Source organism: Mobula birostris, chromosome 7 (genome assembly GCF_030028105.1).
Source record: "Mobula birostris isolate sMobBir1 chromosome 7, sMobBir1.hap1, whole genome shotgun sequence".
Classification (NCBI taxonomy): Eukaryota; Metazoa; Chordata; class Chondrichthyes; order Myliobatiformes; family Myliobatidae; genus Mobula; species Mobula birostris.
Window position 1 is genome coordinate 55,418,527 of NC_092376.1, and position 16,286 is coordinate 55,434,812.

At 42.0% G+C, this 16,286-nt stretch overlaps 1 protein-coding gene across 5 annotated transcripts in view; it reads left to right on the forward strand.

Moving 5' to 3' along the window:
- The window catches only part of uxs1 (UDP-glucuronate decarboxylase 1), a 107,119-nt gene extending 92,261 nt beyond the window's left edge, over positions 1-14,858 (forward strand). For all 5 annotated transcript variants that reach the window (XM_072263199.1, XM_072263200.1, XM_072263202.1 and 2 more), the window contains one exon: positions 11,576-14,858. In XM_072263199.1, coding sequence (XP_072119300.1) covers positions 11,576-11,707 — 132 coding nt within the window. In that variant the 3' untranslated portion in view covers positions 11,708-14,858. The remainder of the gene's footprint in view (positions 1-11,575) is intronic.
- Positions 14,859-16,286: the final 1,428 nt, after the last annotated feature.

A 16,286-nucleotide genomic window follows, 5' to 3' on the forward strand; every position in this document is an offset into this window, starting at 1 on the left:
TGGTAACACTGAATATGGCATAGGCAATAGGATTAGAGCAGTTCAACTGTTGTACTGGAAAACCAGAGCTAGCTGCATCTACTGTACAACATAATGCTGGCCTTTGCATGGCAATGTAGAAAATTGCAATCCAAGCTACCTATTTAGCACCAGATTGGTTTACTCTGTTATAGTAAAAATGATTAAAGCTGTTTTTAACAGTAGTTTCAAAAGTGCCACTGTTCGCCATTTGCGGGTTTCAGGTAGCAGGAGCTGTTGCTTTTTGCAAGAACAGGAGACATAGAAAGCGATACCTGTTGGGATTCTGTTGTAATTTGAATGGGTAATTAGTCAATTAGCAAAGGATAATAAAAAGAGGTTAGGTTTAAATGGAGGGGCCATTGTGTGAGCGGAGAGGATTAGAGTGAGGAACTGGGACATTGGCTGTAGAGGTATAAACTAGGGTGAGGATTTCTGTTAAATTTCTTTTGTCTTTCTTTATTATTGCATAGGTAGAGCAGTGTTATGCTCCTCTTGCATGATGTGGAAGGTCAGAGAGATCACCAGTGTCCCTGATGACTACACCTGTGAGAAGTGCATGTGGCTGCACCCCTTTACAAACAGCGTTAGGGAACTGGAGTTAGAGCTAGATGATCTACGGATCATTCAGGAGAATGAGGAGTTGATAGGCAGGAACTACAGCAAGGCAGTCACACCCAAGTCACAGGAGGCAGGTAACAACTGGATGACTATCAGCAGAGGGAAAGAGAATAGGTAGAGAGTGCAGAACTACCCCTGTAGAAGTTCCCCTCAATAACAAATATACAGTCGGCCCTCCATATCTGCGGGTTTCTCATCTATGAATTCAACTAACCGTGGATCGAAACTATTTGGAAAAAAATTCCAAAACATTCCAAAAAGCGAAACTTGAATTTGCCACGCACCGAGCACTACGCTGAATCAACGCGAATGAACTGATATGTAGGCATACCCCGCTGTAGCCTCCCGCCATTTCACAGATCCTCAGTCTCTGTCCAGCACTCGTTCCTTGAGCATTGTTCGCCTCGCATCTCGTTCGTTCGCTACTTGTACTGTGAGCGAGAGGAAGTAGTTTAAGGTTAGTAAGGGATGGCTGGCTAGCTATGTAAAGCGCTACAGCTCAAGAACTTAAAAGATCACGGGAGAATCGGCATCAGCTGATGCCGAGGCAGCATCAGCGTTCCCAGAAGAGCTACGGTGGTTGCGTCTGTACTGAGCATGTACAGACTTTATTTCTTGTCATTATTCTCTAAACAATACAGTATAACAACTATTTACATAGCATCTCCATTGTATTAGGTATTATAAGTAATCTAGAGATGATTTAAAGTATACGGGAGGATGTGTGTAGGTTATATGCAAATACTATGCCATTTTATATAAGGGACTTGAGCATCCACAGGTTTTGATGTCCACGGTGGTCCTGGAACCAATCCCCTGCGGATACCGAGGGACGACTGTAGTGCTTTGGATACTGTTGAAGGGACTACCAGCGGACAGCCGTTGTGACCAGGTCTTTGGCCTAAATCTCTCATTGTGGCTCAGAAGGGAAAGAAGAAGGGGAAAGCAGTGGTGATGAGGGATTCCATAGGTTGGGTAACAGACAGGAGATTCTTTGGACGTGAAAGAGACTCCCAGATGGTATGATGTCTCCCAGGTGCCAGGGACAGGAATGTCTCGGATCGATTCCGTGGTATTCTTAAGGGGAAAGTTGAGCAGCCTAAGTTGTGGTACGTAGTGTTACCAATGATATAGGTAGGAAAAAGGACGAAGTCCTGAAGAGCAAATTCAGGCTGGCGTGGTACCATAGTGATTAGCGTAATGCTCTTACAGTGGCAGCGACCCAGGTTCAGTTCTGCTGCTGTCCATGTAAGGAGTTTGTACATTCTTCCCATGAGTTGGTTTCTCTAGGTGCTTTGGTTTCCTCCCACATTCCAAAAAGTGTATGGGTTACATAGGCTTGTTGGGCCAGAAGGACCTTTTACTGTGCTGTATCTCTAAATAAATTTTTTAGAAGGGTACTAAGAAGGAAGCTAAAAAGCAGGACTTCAGGGAGAAATCTCTAGATTGCTACTTATGCCATGTGCCAGTGAAGGTGAAAATAGAATATGGTAGATGAATGTATGTCTGAGGAATTGGTGCAGGGGATACTGTTTCAGATTTGTGGATCATTAGGATCTCTTCTGGGGAAGGTATGACATTCACACAAAGGACGGGTTACACCTGAAGTTGAGAGGATCTCCTTCATGCAAAAGGCTTAGGTGGGGGAGAATCTGTTAGGTGTGTCCAGGAAGGATTCCTGACACAATAGATGAACAGGCTGACTAGAGGAGAGGGCATATGGATCTAGTACTAATCAATGAGCCTGGTCATGTGAGAGATCTCAGTGGGTGAACATTTCAGAGATGACCACAACTAGAACTGTAGAGGTTATTTAGGGAGCACTTGCATGGAGTCCTGGATTCATTTGTCCCTTTGAGGCAGGGAAATGATGGTAGAGTGTGGGAACCATGGTTGACAAAAGTGGTAGAACGTTGATTGGCACTAAGGAGAAATAAGCATACTTCTTATGAAGCAAAGATCACACAGGGCTCTGAGAGTTACAGCATTATGAGAAGGAGCTTAAGGAGGGACTGAGGAGAGATAGAAGCGGACATGAGGAGGCCTTGGTGAGTAGGATTAAGGAAAACGCCAAGGTGTTTTACACGTGTGTGGAGAACAGGAGGATAACTAAACTGAAGGTAGGGACTGATCAGGAATGAAGAAAGAAGTGTGTGCCTTGAATTGGAGGAGGTAAAGGGGATCCTTAATTAATTTTTCAGTATTCATCACTGAGAGGCACCTTAATGAACATGTGGACAGTATAGAAAAGTCTTAATGTGCTAGAACCACACTCACATCCCCATCTACATCAACGGAGCTGTAGTGGAGTGTGTATCAAGCTTCAAATTCCTTGGTGTCCACATTTCTGAGGATCTCACCTGGTCCCTGAACTCCTCCATCCTGATCAAAAAGGCGCAACAGTGCCTTTATTTCCTGCGGAGCATCAAGAAAGCTCACCTCTGTCCCAGGATACTGATGGACTTTTACCGCTGTACCATTGAGAACATACTCACCAACTGCATCTCAGTGTGGTATGGCAATTGTCCCGTATCGGACCGCAAAGCACTCCAGTGTGTGGTGAAAACTGCCCAGCGGATTATCGGCACCCAATTGCCCACCATTGAGAACAGCTACCATAAACGCTGCCTGGGCAGGGCGAAAAGCATTATCATGGATGCATCTCACCCTAACCATGGACTTTTTACTCTCCTCCCATCCGGTAGGTGCTACAGGAGCCTCCGCTCCTGCACCAGCAGGCACAGGAAGAGCTTCTTCCCTGAGGCTGTGACCCTGCTGAACCTCATATCACAGCGCTAAGCAGTATTGCACCCATATTTTACTGTCTCAGTACTTTTATATTTGTGTGCTGTAACACTTACTTTTTATTCGCAGTTATTTTGTAAATAACACTATTCTTTGCATTTCTGGTCAGATGCTAACTGCATTTCAATGGCTTATATCTGTACTCGGCACAATGACAAAGTTGAATCTAATCTAATCTAAATCTAAACAAGTTAATGTTAAGAAAGAGGATGCACTGGAAATTTTGAAAAGCTTTAGGGTAGATAAGTCCCTATGACCGGATGGGATATACCCAAGGGTACTCTGGGAAGCAAGAGAAGACATTGCTGCAACATTGGTAATGATCTTTGCGTCCTCACTGGCCATGACTAGTACCAGAAGATCAGAGAATGGCAAAAATTATTCAATTGTTCAAGTAAAGGAATAAGGATTATCCTGGGAATTGTAGACCAGTGAATCTACAAAGTGATAGGCAAACTTGGGGAGGATTCTAAAGACAGGATTTACAAGCATTGGGACTAGTGTTCCTCCGGGATCTATTCTGGGACCACAGCTCTTTGTGACTTCTATAATGACTTAGAGAAGGAAGTGGAAGTGTGGATTAGTAAGTTTGCAGATGGCACAAAGTTTGATGGTGTTGTAGATAGTGTAGAAGGTTGTCCTTGGTTACAAATGGACATCGATAGGATGCAGAGCTGGGCTGAGAAGTGGCAGATGGAGTTCAGTCTGGAAAAATGTGACATGGTACACTCTGAAAGTTGGACATGAAGGAAGAGTACAAGGTTAAAGGCAGAATTCTTAGCAGTGTGGTGGAATAGAGTGACCTTGGGGTCCACGTTCATTGATCCCTTGAAGTTGTCATGCAAGTTGATAGAGTGGTTAAGAAAGCATATGGTCTGTTGGCTTCATTAGCTGGAAGATTGATTTCTAGAGCCATGTGGTACCATCCAGTTCTATAATATTGTTAGGCAACACTTGTGTTCAGTTGTGGTTGCATCATTATAGGAAGGATGTGGAAGGTATAGAGAGGGTGTAGTGGAGATTTACCAGGACATCTGGATTAGAGGAAGTGTCTAATAGGAAAAAGGTTGAGTGACCTAGGACTTTTCTCTTTGGAGTTAAGTAGAATGAGAGGAAACTTGATACTGCCTTCCCAGAAGGGCAGCAGCTAATGCAAGAGGGTGTACTGTTAAGTGTTAAGGTGATTAGAGCAACCTATAGGGGTTTATTAGAAATAGGTTTTTTTTTGCACAGAGAGCGGTAAGTGCATGGAATGCACTGCCAGGGTTGGTAGAAGCATATACATTAGGAGCATTTAAGAGACTCTAGATAGGCACTGAATAAGAGAAAAATGAAGGTTTTGATTGAGCTTGGAGTCGGTTAAAATGTCAGCACAACATAGTGGGCCTGTACTGTTCTGTGTCCAATGCACCTACCTGATCCTGGTTTGCATTCTGCTCGGATTACTTGGCTCCAGGTTTCATTGCACCCTTAGTACAATGAGCTTGTGTTTCAGAGGTGAAGTGAGAATCACTGCCACAATGATTGACTTGAATATGGCATGAAGATCTCTTGGTGGAACTGTGCTAACATTCAGCATGCATTAATAAGTGGCAAGTAATAAAGTCCCACAACAATGTAAGCCAATAATCATCACTAGGGGGAGTGTCTAACCTTTACCTTTAACTTGCAGTGGCATTGTTACTAACGCCAAGTGCATACCATCATTAATCAGGTTACCATTGAGTAATTACACCTTATTGGACCTGGGGGGCGGGGGGAGGAATATTTTCACAGGCAGGTTTGTTAGGTCTCTCGGGGAGGGTTTAAACTAATTTGGCACAGGGGTGGGAACTGGAATGAAAGGACTCAGGATGGGATAGGATGGATGGTAAAAACACAAAAATGGCATGCAGTCAGACCGTCAGGAAGGGCAGGCAGATGATAGGATAAAATTGTAGCCAGCAGGGTGAATATCAGTGCATTAGGGATGCAAAATCAAAAGAGTAGCAAACACAGCACTCAATGTGTTGTATATTAATTTTGGAATATAAGAAATAAGGTGGATGATCTTCTTGCATTATTACAGATTGTCAGGTATGATGTTGTGGCCATCACTGAATCACGACGGAAGGATAGTTGAGGTTGGGAGCCGAATGTCCAAGGTTACACGTATTGGAGAGATAGGAAGGTAGGCATAGGGAGTGGCGTGGCTCTGCTGGTAAAGAATGGCATCAAATCAGTAGAAAGATGTGACATAGGATCAGAAGATGTTGAATCCTTGTGGGTTGAGTTAAGAAACTGCGAGAGTACAAGGACCCTGATGGCAGTTATATACTGGCCTCCCAACACTAGCTGGGATATGAACCACGGATTACAATAGGAAATAGAAAAGGCATGTCAAAAGGGCAACATTATGATAGTCGTGGGAGATTTTAACATGCAAGTCAATGGGAAAAATCAGATTGGTAATGGATCCCAAGAGAGTGAGTTTGTTGAATGCCGACAAGTGGCTTTTTAGAGCAGTTTGTCATTGAACCTACTAGGGCTTCAGCTATACTAGCTTAGTTGTTACATAATGAACCGAAGGCGATTAGGGAGCTTAAGGTAAAAGAGCCCTTAGGAGCCAGTGATCACAATATGATTGAGTTCAACTTGAAATTTGATAGGGAGGAAGTAAAGTCTGACATAGTAGTATTTTAGTGGAGTAAAGGAAATTACAGTGGTATGAGAGAGAAGTTGGCCAAAGTAAGGTGGAAGGAGCTGCTGGCAGGGTTGACAGCAGAGCAGCAATGGTGTGAGTTTCTGCGAAAGATGTAGTTCGCAAACAAAGAAATACTCAAATGGCAAAACAGTACAATCGTGGCTGACAAGGGAAGTCAAAACTAATGTAAAAAACAAAAGACAATGCATACAGCAAAACAAAAATCAGCAGGAAGATATAGGATTGGGAAGCTTTTAAAAACTTAGCAACTGAAAGAATCATTAGGAGGGAAAAGATGAAACATGAAAGCAAGCTAGTAAACAATGTCAAAGCAGATAGTAAAAGCTTTTTCAAGTAGGTAAAAAAAAAAGAGATGAGAGTGGATATGGGACAAGCTAGAAAATGAGGCTGGGGGGCAAGGAGATGGCAGATGAACTAAATGATTATTTTGCATCAGTCTTCACTGTGGAAGACACTAACAGTGTGCCAGATGTTGTAGTTTGTGAAGGAAGAGAAGTGAGTGCAGTTACTATTACAAAGGAGAAGGTGCTCAAAGGCTGAAAGACCTAAGGGTACGTAAGTCACCCAGACCAGATGAACTGCATCCTAGGGTTCTGAAAGAGGTAGCGTTAGAAACTGTGGAGACATTAAAAATGATCTTTCAAAAATCATTGGACTCCAGCATGGTGCCCAAGGACTGGAAAATTGCAAATATCACTTCACTCTTTAAGAAAGGAGGAAAGCAGCAGAAAGGAAATAATAGACCAGTTAGCCTGACCTCAGTGGTTGGGAAGATGTTGCAGTCAGTTGTTAAGGATGATGTTATGGAAAAGTGTGTATGGAACTGGGAGAGATAGCAGAGGTGCTTAATGAATACTTTGCTTCAGTATTCACTATGGAAAAGGATCTTGGCAATTGTTGGGATGACTTCCAGCGGATTGAAAAGCTTGAGCATATAGATATTAAGAAAGAGGTTGTGCTGGAGCGTCTGGAAAGCATCAAGTTGGATAAGTCTCAGGGACCGGACGAGGTGCACCCCAGGCTACTGTGGGAGGCAAGGGAGGAGATTGCTGAGCCTCTAGCAATGGTCTTTGCATCATCAATGGGGACGGAAGAGGTTCCAGAGGATTGGAGGGTTGCAGGTGTTGTTCCCTTATTCAAGAAAGGGAGTAGAGATAGCCCAGGAAATTATAAACCAGTGAGTCTTACTTCAGTGGTTGGCAAGTTGATGAAAAAGATCCTGAGAGGCAGGATTTATGAACATTTAGAGAGGCATAATATGATTAGGAATAGTCAGCATGGCTTTGTCAAAGGCAGGTCGTACCTTATGAGCCTGATTGAATTTTTTGAAGATGTGACTAAACAAGTTGATGAAGGTAGAGCAGTAGATGTAGTGTATATGGATTTCAGCAAGGCATTTGATAAGGTACCCCATGCAAGGCTTATTGAGAAAATAAGGAGGCATGGGATCCAAGGCGACCTTGCTTTATGGATCCAGAATTGGCTTGCCCACAGAAGGCAAAGAGTGGTTGTAGACGGGTCATATTCTGCATGGAAGTTGGTGACCAGTGGTGTGCCTCAGGGATCTGTTCTGGGACCCCTCTTCTTCGTGATTTTTATAAATGACCTGGATGAAGAAGTGGGGGGATGGATTAGTAAATTTGTTGATGACACAAAGGTTGAGGATAGTGTGGAGGGCTGTCAGAAGTTACAGCGGGACCTTGATAGGATGCAAAACTGGGCTGAGAAGTGGCAGATGGAGTTCGACCTGGATAAGTGTGAGATGGTTCATTTTGGTAGGTCAAATATGATGACAGAATATAGTATTAATGGTAAGACTCTAGGCAGTGGGGAGGATCAGAGGGATCTTGGGGTCTGAGTCCATCAGAGACTTAAAGCTGCTGTGCAGCTTGACTCTGTGGTTAAGAAGGCATATGGTGCATTGGCCTTCATCAACCGTGGGACTGAGTTTAAGAGCTGAGAAGTAATGTTACAACTATATAGGACCCTGGTCAGACCCCACTTGGAGTACTGTGCTCAGTTCTGGTCACCTCACTATAGGAAGGATGTGGAAACTATAGAAAGGGTGCAGAGGAGATTTACAAGGATGTTGCCTAGACTGGGGAGCATGCCTTATGAGAATAGGTTGAGTGAACTCTGCCTTTTCTCCTTGGAGCGACGGAGGATGAGAGGTGACCTGATAGAGGTGTTTAAGATGATGAGAGGCATGGATAGTCAGAGGCTTTTTCCCAGGGCTGAAATGGCTAACACGAGAGGGCACAGTTTTAAGGTGCTTGGAAGTAGGTACAGAGGAGATGATAGGGGTAAGTTTTTTTTTACGCAGAGAGTGGTGAGTGTGTGGAATGGGCTGCCAGCGACAGTGGTGGAAGTGGATACGATAGGGTTTTTTAAGAGACTCCTGGATAGGTACGTGGAGCTTAGGAAAATAGAGGGCTATGGGTTACCCTAGGTAATTTCTAAAGTAAGGGCATGTTCGGCACAGCATTGTGAGCTGAAGGGCCTGTATTGTGCTGTAGGTTTTCTATGTTCTATGTACTTGATGAGACAGGACAAGATAGGACAAAGTCAGCATGGTTTCCTTAAGGAAAAATCTTGCCTGATGAACTTGTTGAATTTGTTGAGATTACTAGTAGGCTAGATAAAGGGGATGCAGGGAATGTTGTATATTTGGACTTTCTGAAGGCCTTTGTCAAGGTGCCACGCATGAGGCTGCTTACCAAGTTAAGAGCTCATGGTATTAAAGGAAAGTTACTAACATGGTTGGAGCATTGGATGATTAGTAGGAGGCAGCAAGTGGGAATAAAAGGATCCTTGGCTGGTTGGCTGCCAGTGACTGTTGGTGTTCCGCAGGGGTCAGTGTTGGGACTGCTTTTTATGCTGCATGTCAATGATTTAGATGATGAAATAGATGGCTTTGTAACTAAGTTTGCTGATGATATGAAGATTGTTGGAGGGCCAGGTAGTGTTGAGGAAACAGGCAGGCTGCAGAAAGACTTAGACGGATTACGAGAATGGGCAAGAAAGTGGCAAGTGAAATACAATGTTGGAAGATGCATGGTCTACTTCGGTAGTAGAAATAAATGTGCAGACTATTTTCTAAATGAGGTGAAAATCCAAAAATCTGAGATGCAAAGGGATTTGGGAGCCGTTGTGCCGGACACCCTAAAGGTTAACTTACAGGTTGAGTTGGTGGTGAGGAAGGCAAATTCAATGTTACCATTCATTTCATGAGGTCTAGAATACAAGAGTAAGGATGTGATGCTGAGGCTTTACAAGCACTGGTGAGGCCTCACCTTGAGTATTGTGAACAGTTTTGGGCTCCTCATCTGAGAAAAGATGTGCTGGCATTGGAGAGGGTTCACAAGGATGATTCAGGGAATGAAAAGGTTATCATACGAGGAACGGTTGATCGCTCTGGGTCTGTACTTGCTGGAATTCAGAAGGATGAAGGGAGAATCTCATTGAAACCTTTCGAATGTTGAAAGGCCTAGACAGTGTAGATGTGGAAAGGATGTTTCCCCATGATGGGGGAGGCTAGGACAAGAAGGCACAGCCTTAAGATAGGGGGGTATTCATTTAAAACAGGTGCAGAGGGTGGTAAAGCCAAAGGGTGGTGAATTTGTGGAATTTGTTACCCCAGGCAGCTGTGTGGCCAGGTCATTGGGTGTATTTAAGGCAGAGATTGGTATGTTCTTGATTGGACACAGCATCAAAGGTTAGGGGGAGGAGGCCAGGGAATGGGATTGAGGAGGGAAAAAATGATCAGCCATGATTGAATGGTAGAGCAGACTCGATGGGCCAAATGGCTTAATTCTGCTCCTACGTCTTAAGGTCAGGGAGCAGGGATGTGATGTTGAGGCTCTATAAGGCGCTGGTGAGACCTCACTTGGAGTACTGTGGGCAGTTTTGGTCTCCTTATTTAAGAAAGGATGTGCTACGTTGGAGAGGGTACAGAGAAGATTCACTAGAATGATTCCGGGAATGAGAGGGTTAACATATGAGGAACGTTTGTCCGCTCTTGGACTGTATTCCTTGGAGTTTAGAAGAATGAGGGGAGACCTCATAGAAACATTTCGAATGTTGAAAGGCATGGACAGAGTGGATGTGGCAAAAGTTGTTTCCCATGATGGAGGAGTCTAGTACGAGAGGGCATGACTTAAGAATTGAAGGGCGCCCATTCAGAGCAGAAATGCAAAGAAATTTTTTTAGTCAGAGGGTGGTGAATCTATGGAATTTGTTGCCACGGGCAGCAGTGGAGGCCAAGTCATTGGGTGTATTTAAGGCAGAGATTGATAGGTATCTGAGTAGCCAGGGCGTTAAAGGTTATGGTGAGAAGGCGGGGGAGTGGGACTAGATGTGAGAATGGATCAGCTCATGATAAAATGGCGGAGCACACTTGATGGGCCAAATGGCCGACTTCTGCTCCTTTGTCTTATGGTCTTATGGTTTTATCTTGGTTACCAGAACAGGTTAGAGCTGGATTTCCTGAGGAATGTGGCCCACCTGACCCCCAAGCACTTCCCAATATTTAAGGGAGACAAATCAGAAGTGTGATGGAATCCTCTAATTGCCTAGATGTGTACTGTACCAAACTCTCAAGAAATACAACATCCAGGACGGGCAGTCTGTTTGGTTCATGCCCCATCTAAGAAACTAAGTATTTATTGTCTGCTCCACTGGTATACAACAGCTGCTGGGTGACCCTTACCGTCCAAGATGTGTCACCTTCTTGTTGCCTCCATTGGGTAGGAAGTACAGGAACCTGAAGACACACACTCAATTCATTCAGAAATAGCTTCCTTCCTTTTGGATTCTGAATTCTGAATGGTCTCTGTGCACTGTCTTGTTATTTCTTTCTTTTTGCTTTATTTTTATAATTTATAGTAATTTATTGTTTGTTCCCTGTACTACTGCTGTAGAACAACAAATTTCATGTCATCTAAGTCAATGACAATAATTCTGATTCATCTATAAAATAGACTGTGGTTACTTACCCAGATTACCTTGACTGCACCACTTACATCCACAGCCTCTGCCACCAAAAGTGATAGTGGGTGCGTCGGAAGACCTCTGCCTGCAGGTTTTCTAACACAACATCGTACACCATACTGACTTAGAGGTGTATTTCCTCTCCTTCATCTTTGTGAGATCAAAAGCCTGAAACTCCTTCTCTAACAGTAGTGCGAGTGTACCTTCAAACAAAGATATGCATTTGGGCATAAGCAGTTCCCTGATATTTTAAAAAATTGTACCTTTAGTTTCAATGAGGGGATGCAGCATTTGTCTATAAAGCATTCCTATATTAATGTGATAAAACGCAAGAGATGCGTGGGGTTTAATACTACACATTTTACATTTTCTGTGGTTTCATTACAAGACGTAAAGAAGTAACAATATTTTTACTTATTTCCCACTTTCTCTACATAGGTTCCCCTGGAAGAAGGCCTAAACAAAACAATTGACTACTTCCGTAAAGAACTAGAATATCAGGCAAATAATCAATATATCCCAAAACCGAAACCTGCTAAAACAAAGAAAGCCAGAGTGAGACATGCCTAATGGACTGGAGGAGATTAAGCCATCAACACCCCAGGGAATAGAATGAAAAATTAGTTATTAAAGAACCTTTGAAAAATAATTAAAATTGAACTCTAATTTGTAGTTTGAGCTTGCTTCTACAGATGGATGTGCCTACAAAAAAAAGAAGAAAATTCAGATCTTGCCTTGCACTTTTTAATCTATTTTATTTAAAGTGGCATTGCATTCTTGGGTAGCTTTATGTGTACTTAGTTTATTTTGTTTGTCTTTGAACTATTTTTTTCATTGATGTGAAGGATTTTGCATTTTAAAAAAACCTGTTTGAAGTAGGCTTACCTAAAACAAGAGGTACTGCTTTATTTTTACCATGATCATGTGCAATGATTTTCAATCAATCTAACAGTGTGGTTAGGTGCAATCAGTAGTTGATCTTGACATCTAAGTGGTTCCTCATTCACAAACTTTTGCTTGTTCATTTTTAAGAGTTGTAAAAATGTTCTAAAATTAGGGAATATATTTCTTTTTGTAAGATCTATTTGTTATATAAGAGTTTAAAAAGAAAGTAGTTGTCTCAATCACTGCTACATGGTATATGTGCTTGGAGGGAGAAGTGTGTGAATATACGTACGTATGTATTTTAAGTGTTGATTTAAAATATGTTGGTGGGATATCATATTTAAGCTATTTTTTACATGTAGAATTACAAAAAATTGTTATTTGTATGTCTTGTTTTGTGAGATGTTTATATCGTCTTAAAGTTGTTAAAATTGGAAATGTCAATTTACTTTTGCCTAAGTAGTTCCCAATTTAAATGAAAATTTAAAAACTCATTGGTGATTGTTGTCATTCTTCTATTTTTTTTTCAACCAGTAAATAAAACTGGGAAGAGATGGCCTGGTCTCAAATTTACAACCAAACAGATGATGAAGGCAACTTTTCATGGGATCCTCCACTTTCTTAATTGGTTTAATGTTCACAGTAGCTTGGAGTGCAGGGACTGATCTACCTGGGTGTCTTTCATCTTCCTGAAACCAAATCTGTTTATTCTAGTTCTAACTGTCAGAAAAATGGTCGAACAGAGCTTCAATCCTTAGAGAAACTGGATTTATTAAAACATGCTTAAAGTCACCTAATTCAAATTCCCATCATGAGATCTGGTCATTGTCAGAATGCCTTTCAGGTCCAAAGTGATTAAGCTCACTGTATTAAACTCCTATCTTGTTTATATTTCACTTGTAACCTCTGTCTCCCATTTATACAACTAACGGTCCCTCCAAACTTAATATTATATCAAAACTTAGTTGTTTATCTCTCACTTCCTTTCCCTTTTGACCAGCTTCCAAAGAGAAAGAAAAATACTTTGTGCAAGTCCTTTGAAACACTAGTTTCATCCAGACCATTGTAGAATGTTCTCTTTATTTCTGCCATCTTTTATCCCTATTGGCCAATGATGCACAGAATCCTTGCAATCTTGTATATTTGTGGTTTAAGTTCTTTTTAGGTATTTGGAAATCATATCTATAAACACATGCTGTAGTCAGCTAAAATCAAAAATTCCTCCAGGTTAGATAGTATGACTTGCTCTTTGTTAATCTATGCTAACTTTCTAATCAGATGGTAATTTATAAAATGGCACTATCCATTGGATACATTTGATATCCCCCACAATTTGTATGAAATACAGGTCAAACTGTTGTTTTCCAAGAACTTCAGCCTAAATTTTTTCAAATCTCAAAGTATATTCCCCAAAGTAATAACTAAGACAGCTGTAGTTTTCATGGTTCAGATTATTGTGACATGGAAGCTGTATATCCTTGTGTTAAAAGTTTGTAGCCTATCTATTGGACATACCAGAATGCTATTTTAATCATTCAGAAACTCTTGGCCAAAATATCTTGAAAGGATTGAGTCTGAATATTTTCTTTTTACACTGTGTTTCAATCATTCTCCTTCGTATGCTCAGTTAGAAATTGTTTCAATGTATGAGGGAAGACTATATTGCTCATTGTTTTGTTTATCTAACACTTGTCAAAGCAAGGTTTATTCATGTTTTGGCATGTTCAGTAGAAGCGCAGAAGCTGAAATTTATCACTGCAGATTTCTGGATAAGATAAGTACAGTAAAACTGAAACACTAATGCCTCAGGATTTTAGTAGTGTTGGCAGCAGCAGCAGCTTCTGGATTATTGGTCGTTACTTTTATTTTCACTTTACATGTTTCATCATAGAGTAATCAATTTTCTGTCAAACTTAGTGAATTTTAGACAATAAAAGATGTACAGTAAACACTAGACCCCAACTCTGGCTGCACAGTCTTTCTGCTGTTTGTGCTTTGGACTATTAAGTGAATATTAAGCCAAACCATCAGGATTTCTGAACAATTAGATGGTGGATTATCAGAGCTATACTATATTGTGGAAAAAATGGCTTTCTTAATCACTTCAAAGTGGTGAATACTTTGAGAGCGACTACTGGCATGAAAGATTTATGGCAATATATAAACATTAATATTTACACTACACGTGAAATTGCTGTCTTGAATTGGATGCGGGGTAATGTTACAATTGATTGTTTGACATTTATACTTGGGTATGATATGTTGGTGTCTAAGTTGAAGGGGTCTATGTTGGTAAGATGAATGATTTGAGTGTAGGTTGACTGAGACTTGTTTTCAATCCATAGTGCCCCAAATAATGTGCCTTAACTGTATTTTGAAAGTATTAATGTGATTTTTTAAAATTATTTCACATTTGTGCTGCCTCTTTGAGTGATATTGGCAGGTTAGTGGCAGATGGTGATCATACATACACACACACAATTGCTAAAAGTAAATTTTATGGGACTTGTACAACCAAAGGCACGTTTTTGTAAGTTTTGCCTAGACTTGAACACAAGTCCACAATCAAAAGATTGCTGTGTAGGTTTGTTGATATAAGCGTTTAATATACTATATTAAACTCCTATTGTTTGAGTCACTATTTGATGTGACAATTTTAAGTACTTAATCCAATTAATGTCTTGTCTAATATAATCTATTGTGAACAAGTCCCTGCCATGCCTTTTACAAGGTAAATAATGGAAAGTTAGTGCTTGAATTTTCTGTACCTGATTTTTTGGAGTAGTTAATATTCCAATTCTGTTTGGTTGTAAATAAATAAAGGTTTTGAAATTTGTGGAAACTGACTTTGAGTTTTCTGTGAACATTATAATAGGAAAATCATGAAGCAACCAGAGTTGACTATCACAGACCAGTTTAGCTACAGGAAAGCATCTTGACTGTGTATGTGTGTGTACATGGATGACTGCATTGGTGCAGCTTCCTGCACCCGTGCTGAACTCATGGATTTCATCCACTTTGCCTCCAACTTCCACCCTGCCCTCAAATCCACCTGGTCCATTTCCAACACTTCCTTGATTTTGCTGTCTCTATCTCTGGAGACAGCCTATCCACCAATGTCAATTATAAACCAACGGACTCTCACAGATACCTGGACTATACCTGTCCCACCCTGCTACTTGTAAAAACGCCATTCCCTTCTCTCAATTCCTCCGTCTTCACTGCATCTGCTCTCAGGATGAGGCTTTTCATTCTAGAATGAAGATGTCCTCCTTTTTCAAAGAAAGGGGCTTCCCTTCATCCACCATCAATGCTGCCCTCAACAGCGTCTGTTCTTATCCCATCCTCCTGCCACCCTACCAGGGACAAGGTTCCTCTTGTCTTCACCTACCACCCCACCAGCCTTCGTGTACAGCACATAATTCTCCAAAACTTCTGCCACCTCCAACTGGATCCCACCATCAAACATCTTTCTTTCCCTCTCCCCTCCCCCACCACTTTCTGCTTTCCGCAGGGATCGCTCCCTTGTCCATTCGTCCCTCCCCACTGATCTCCCTCCTGGCACTTATCCTTGCAAGCGGAACAAGTGCTACACTTCCCTCTACCATACAGGGCCTCAAACAATCCTTCCAGGTGAGGCAACACTTCACCTGCGAGTCTGTTGGGATCATGTACTATGTTCGGTGCTCCAGTGTGGCCTCCTGTATATTGGTGAGACCCGACAGATTGGGAGACTGCTTCGCCGAGTATCTATGCTCTGTCTGCCAGAACAAGTGGGATCTCCCAGTGACCACCCACTTTAATTCCACTTCCCATTCCAATATGCCCATCCATGGCCTCCTCCACTGTCGTGATAAGGCCACACCTGGGTTGGAGGAACAACACTTTGTATTCCATTTGGATAGCCTCCAACCTGATGAACCTTGATTTCTCAAACTTCCAGTGATGCCTCCCCCATTCCTTCACCATTTCCCATCCCTTTGTCCCTCTCTTATGTTACCTCCTTGCCTGCCTATCACCTCCCTCTGGTGCTCCTCCCCCCCACCCTTTTTTTCTTTCTTCCATGGCCTTCTGTCTCTTTCACCAATCAATTTCCTAGCTCTTTCCTTCATCCCTCCCCCTACAATTTTCATCTATCACCTGGTGTTTCTCTCCTCCTCCCCCGCCCCCAACCTTTCAGATCTACTCAGCATTTTTTCTCCAGTCCTGCCGAAAGGTTTCAGCCTGAAACGTTGACTGCTTTTTCCATTATTGCTGCCCAGCC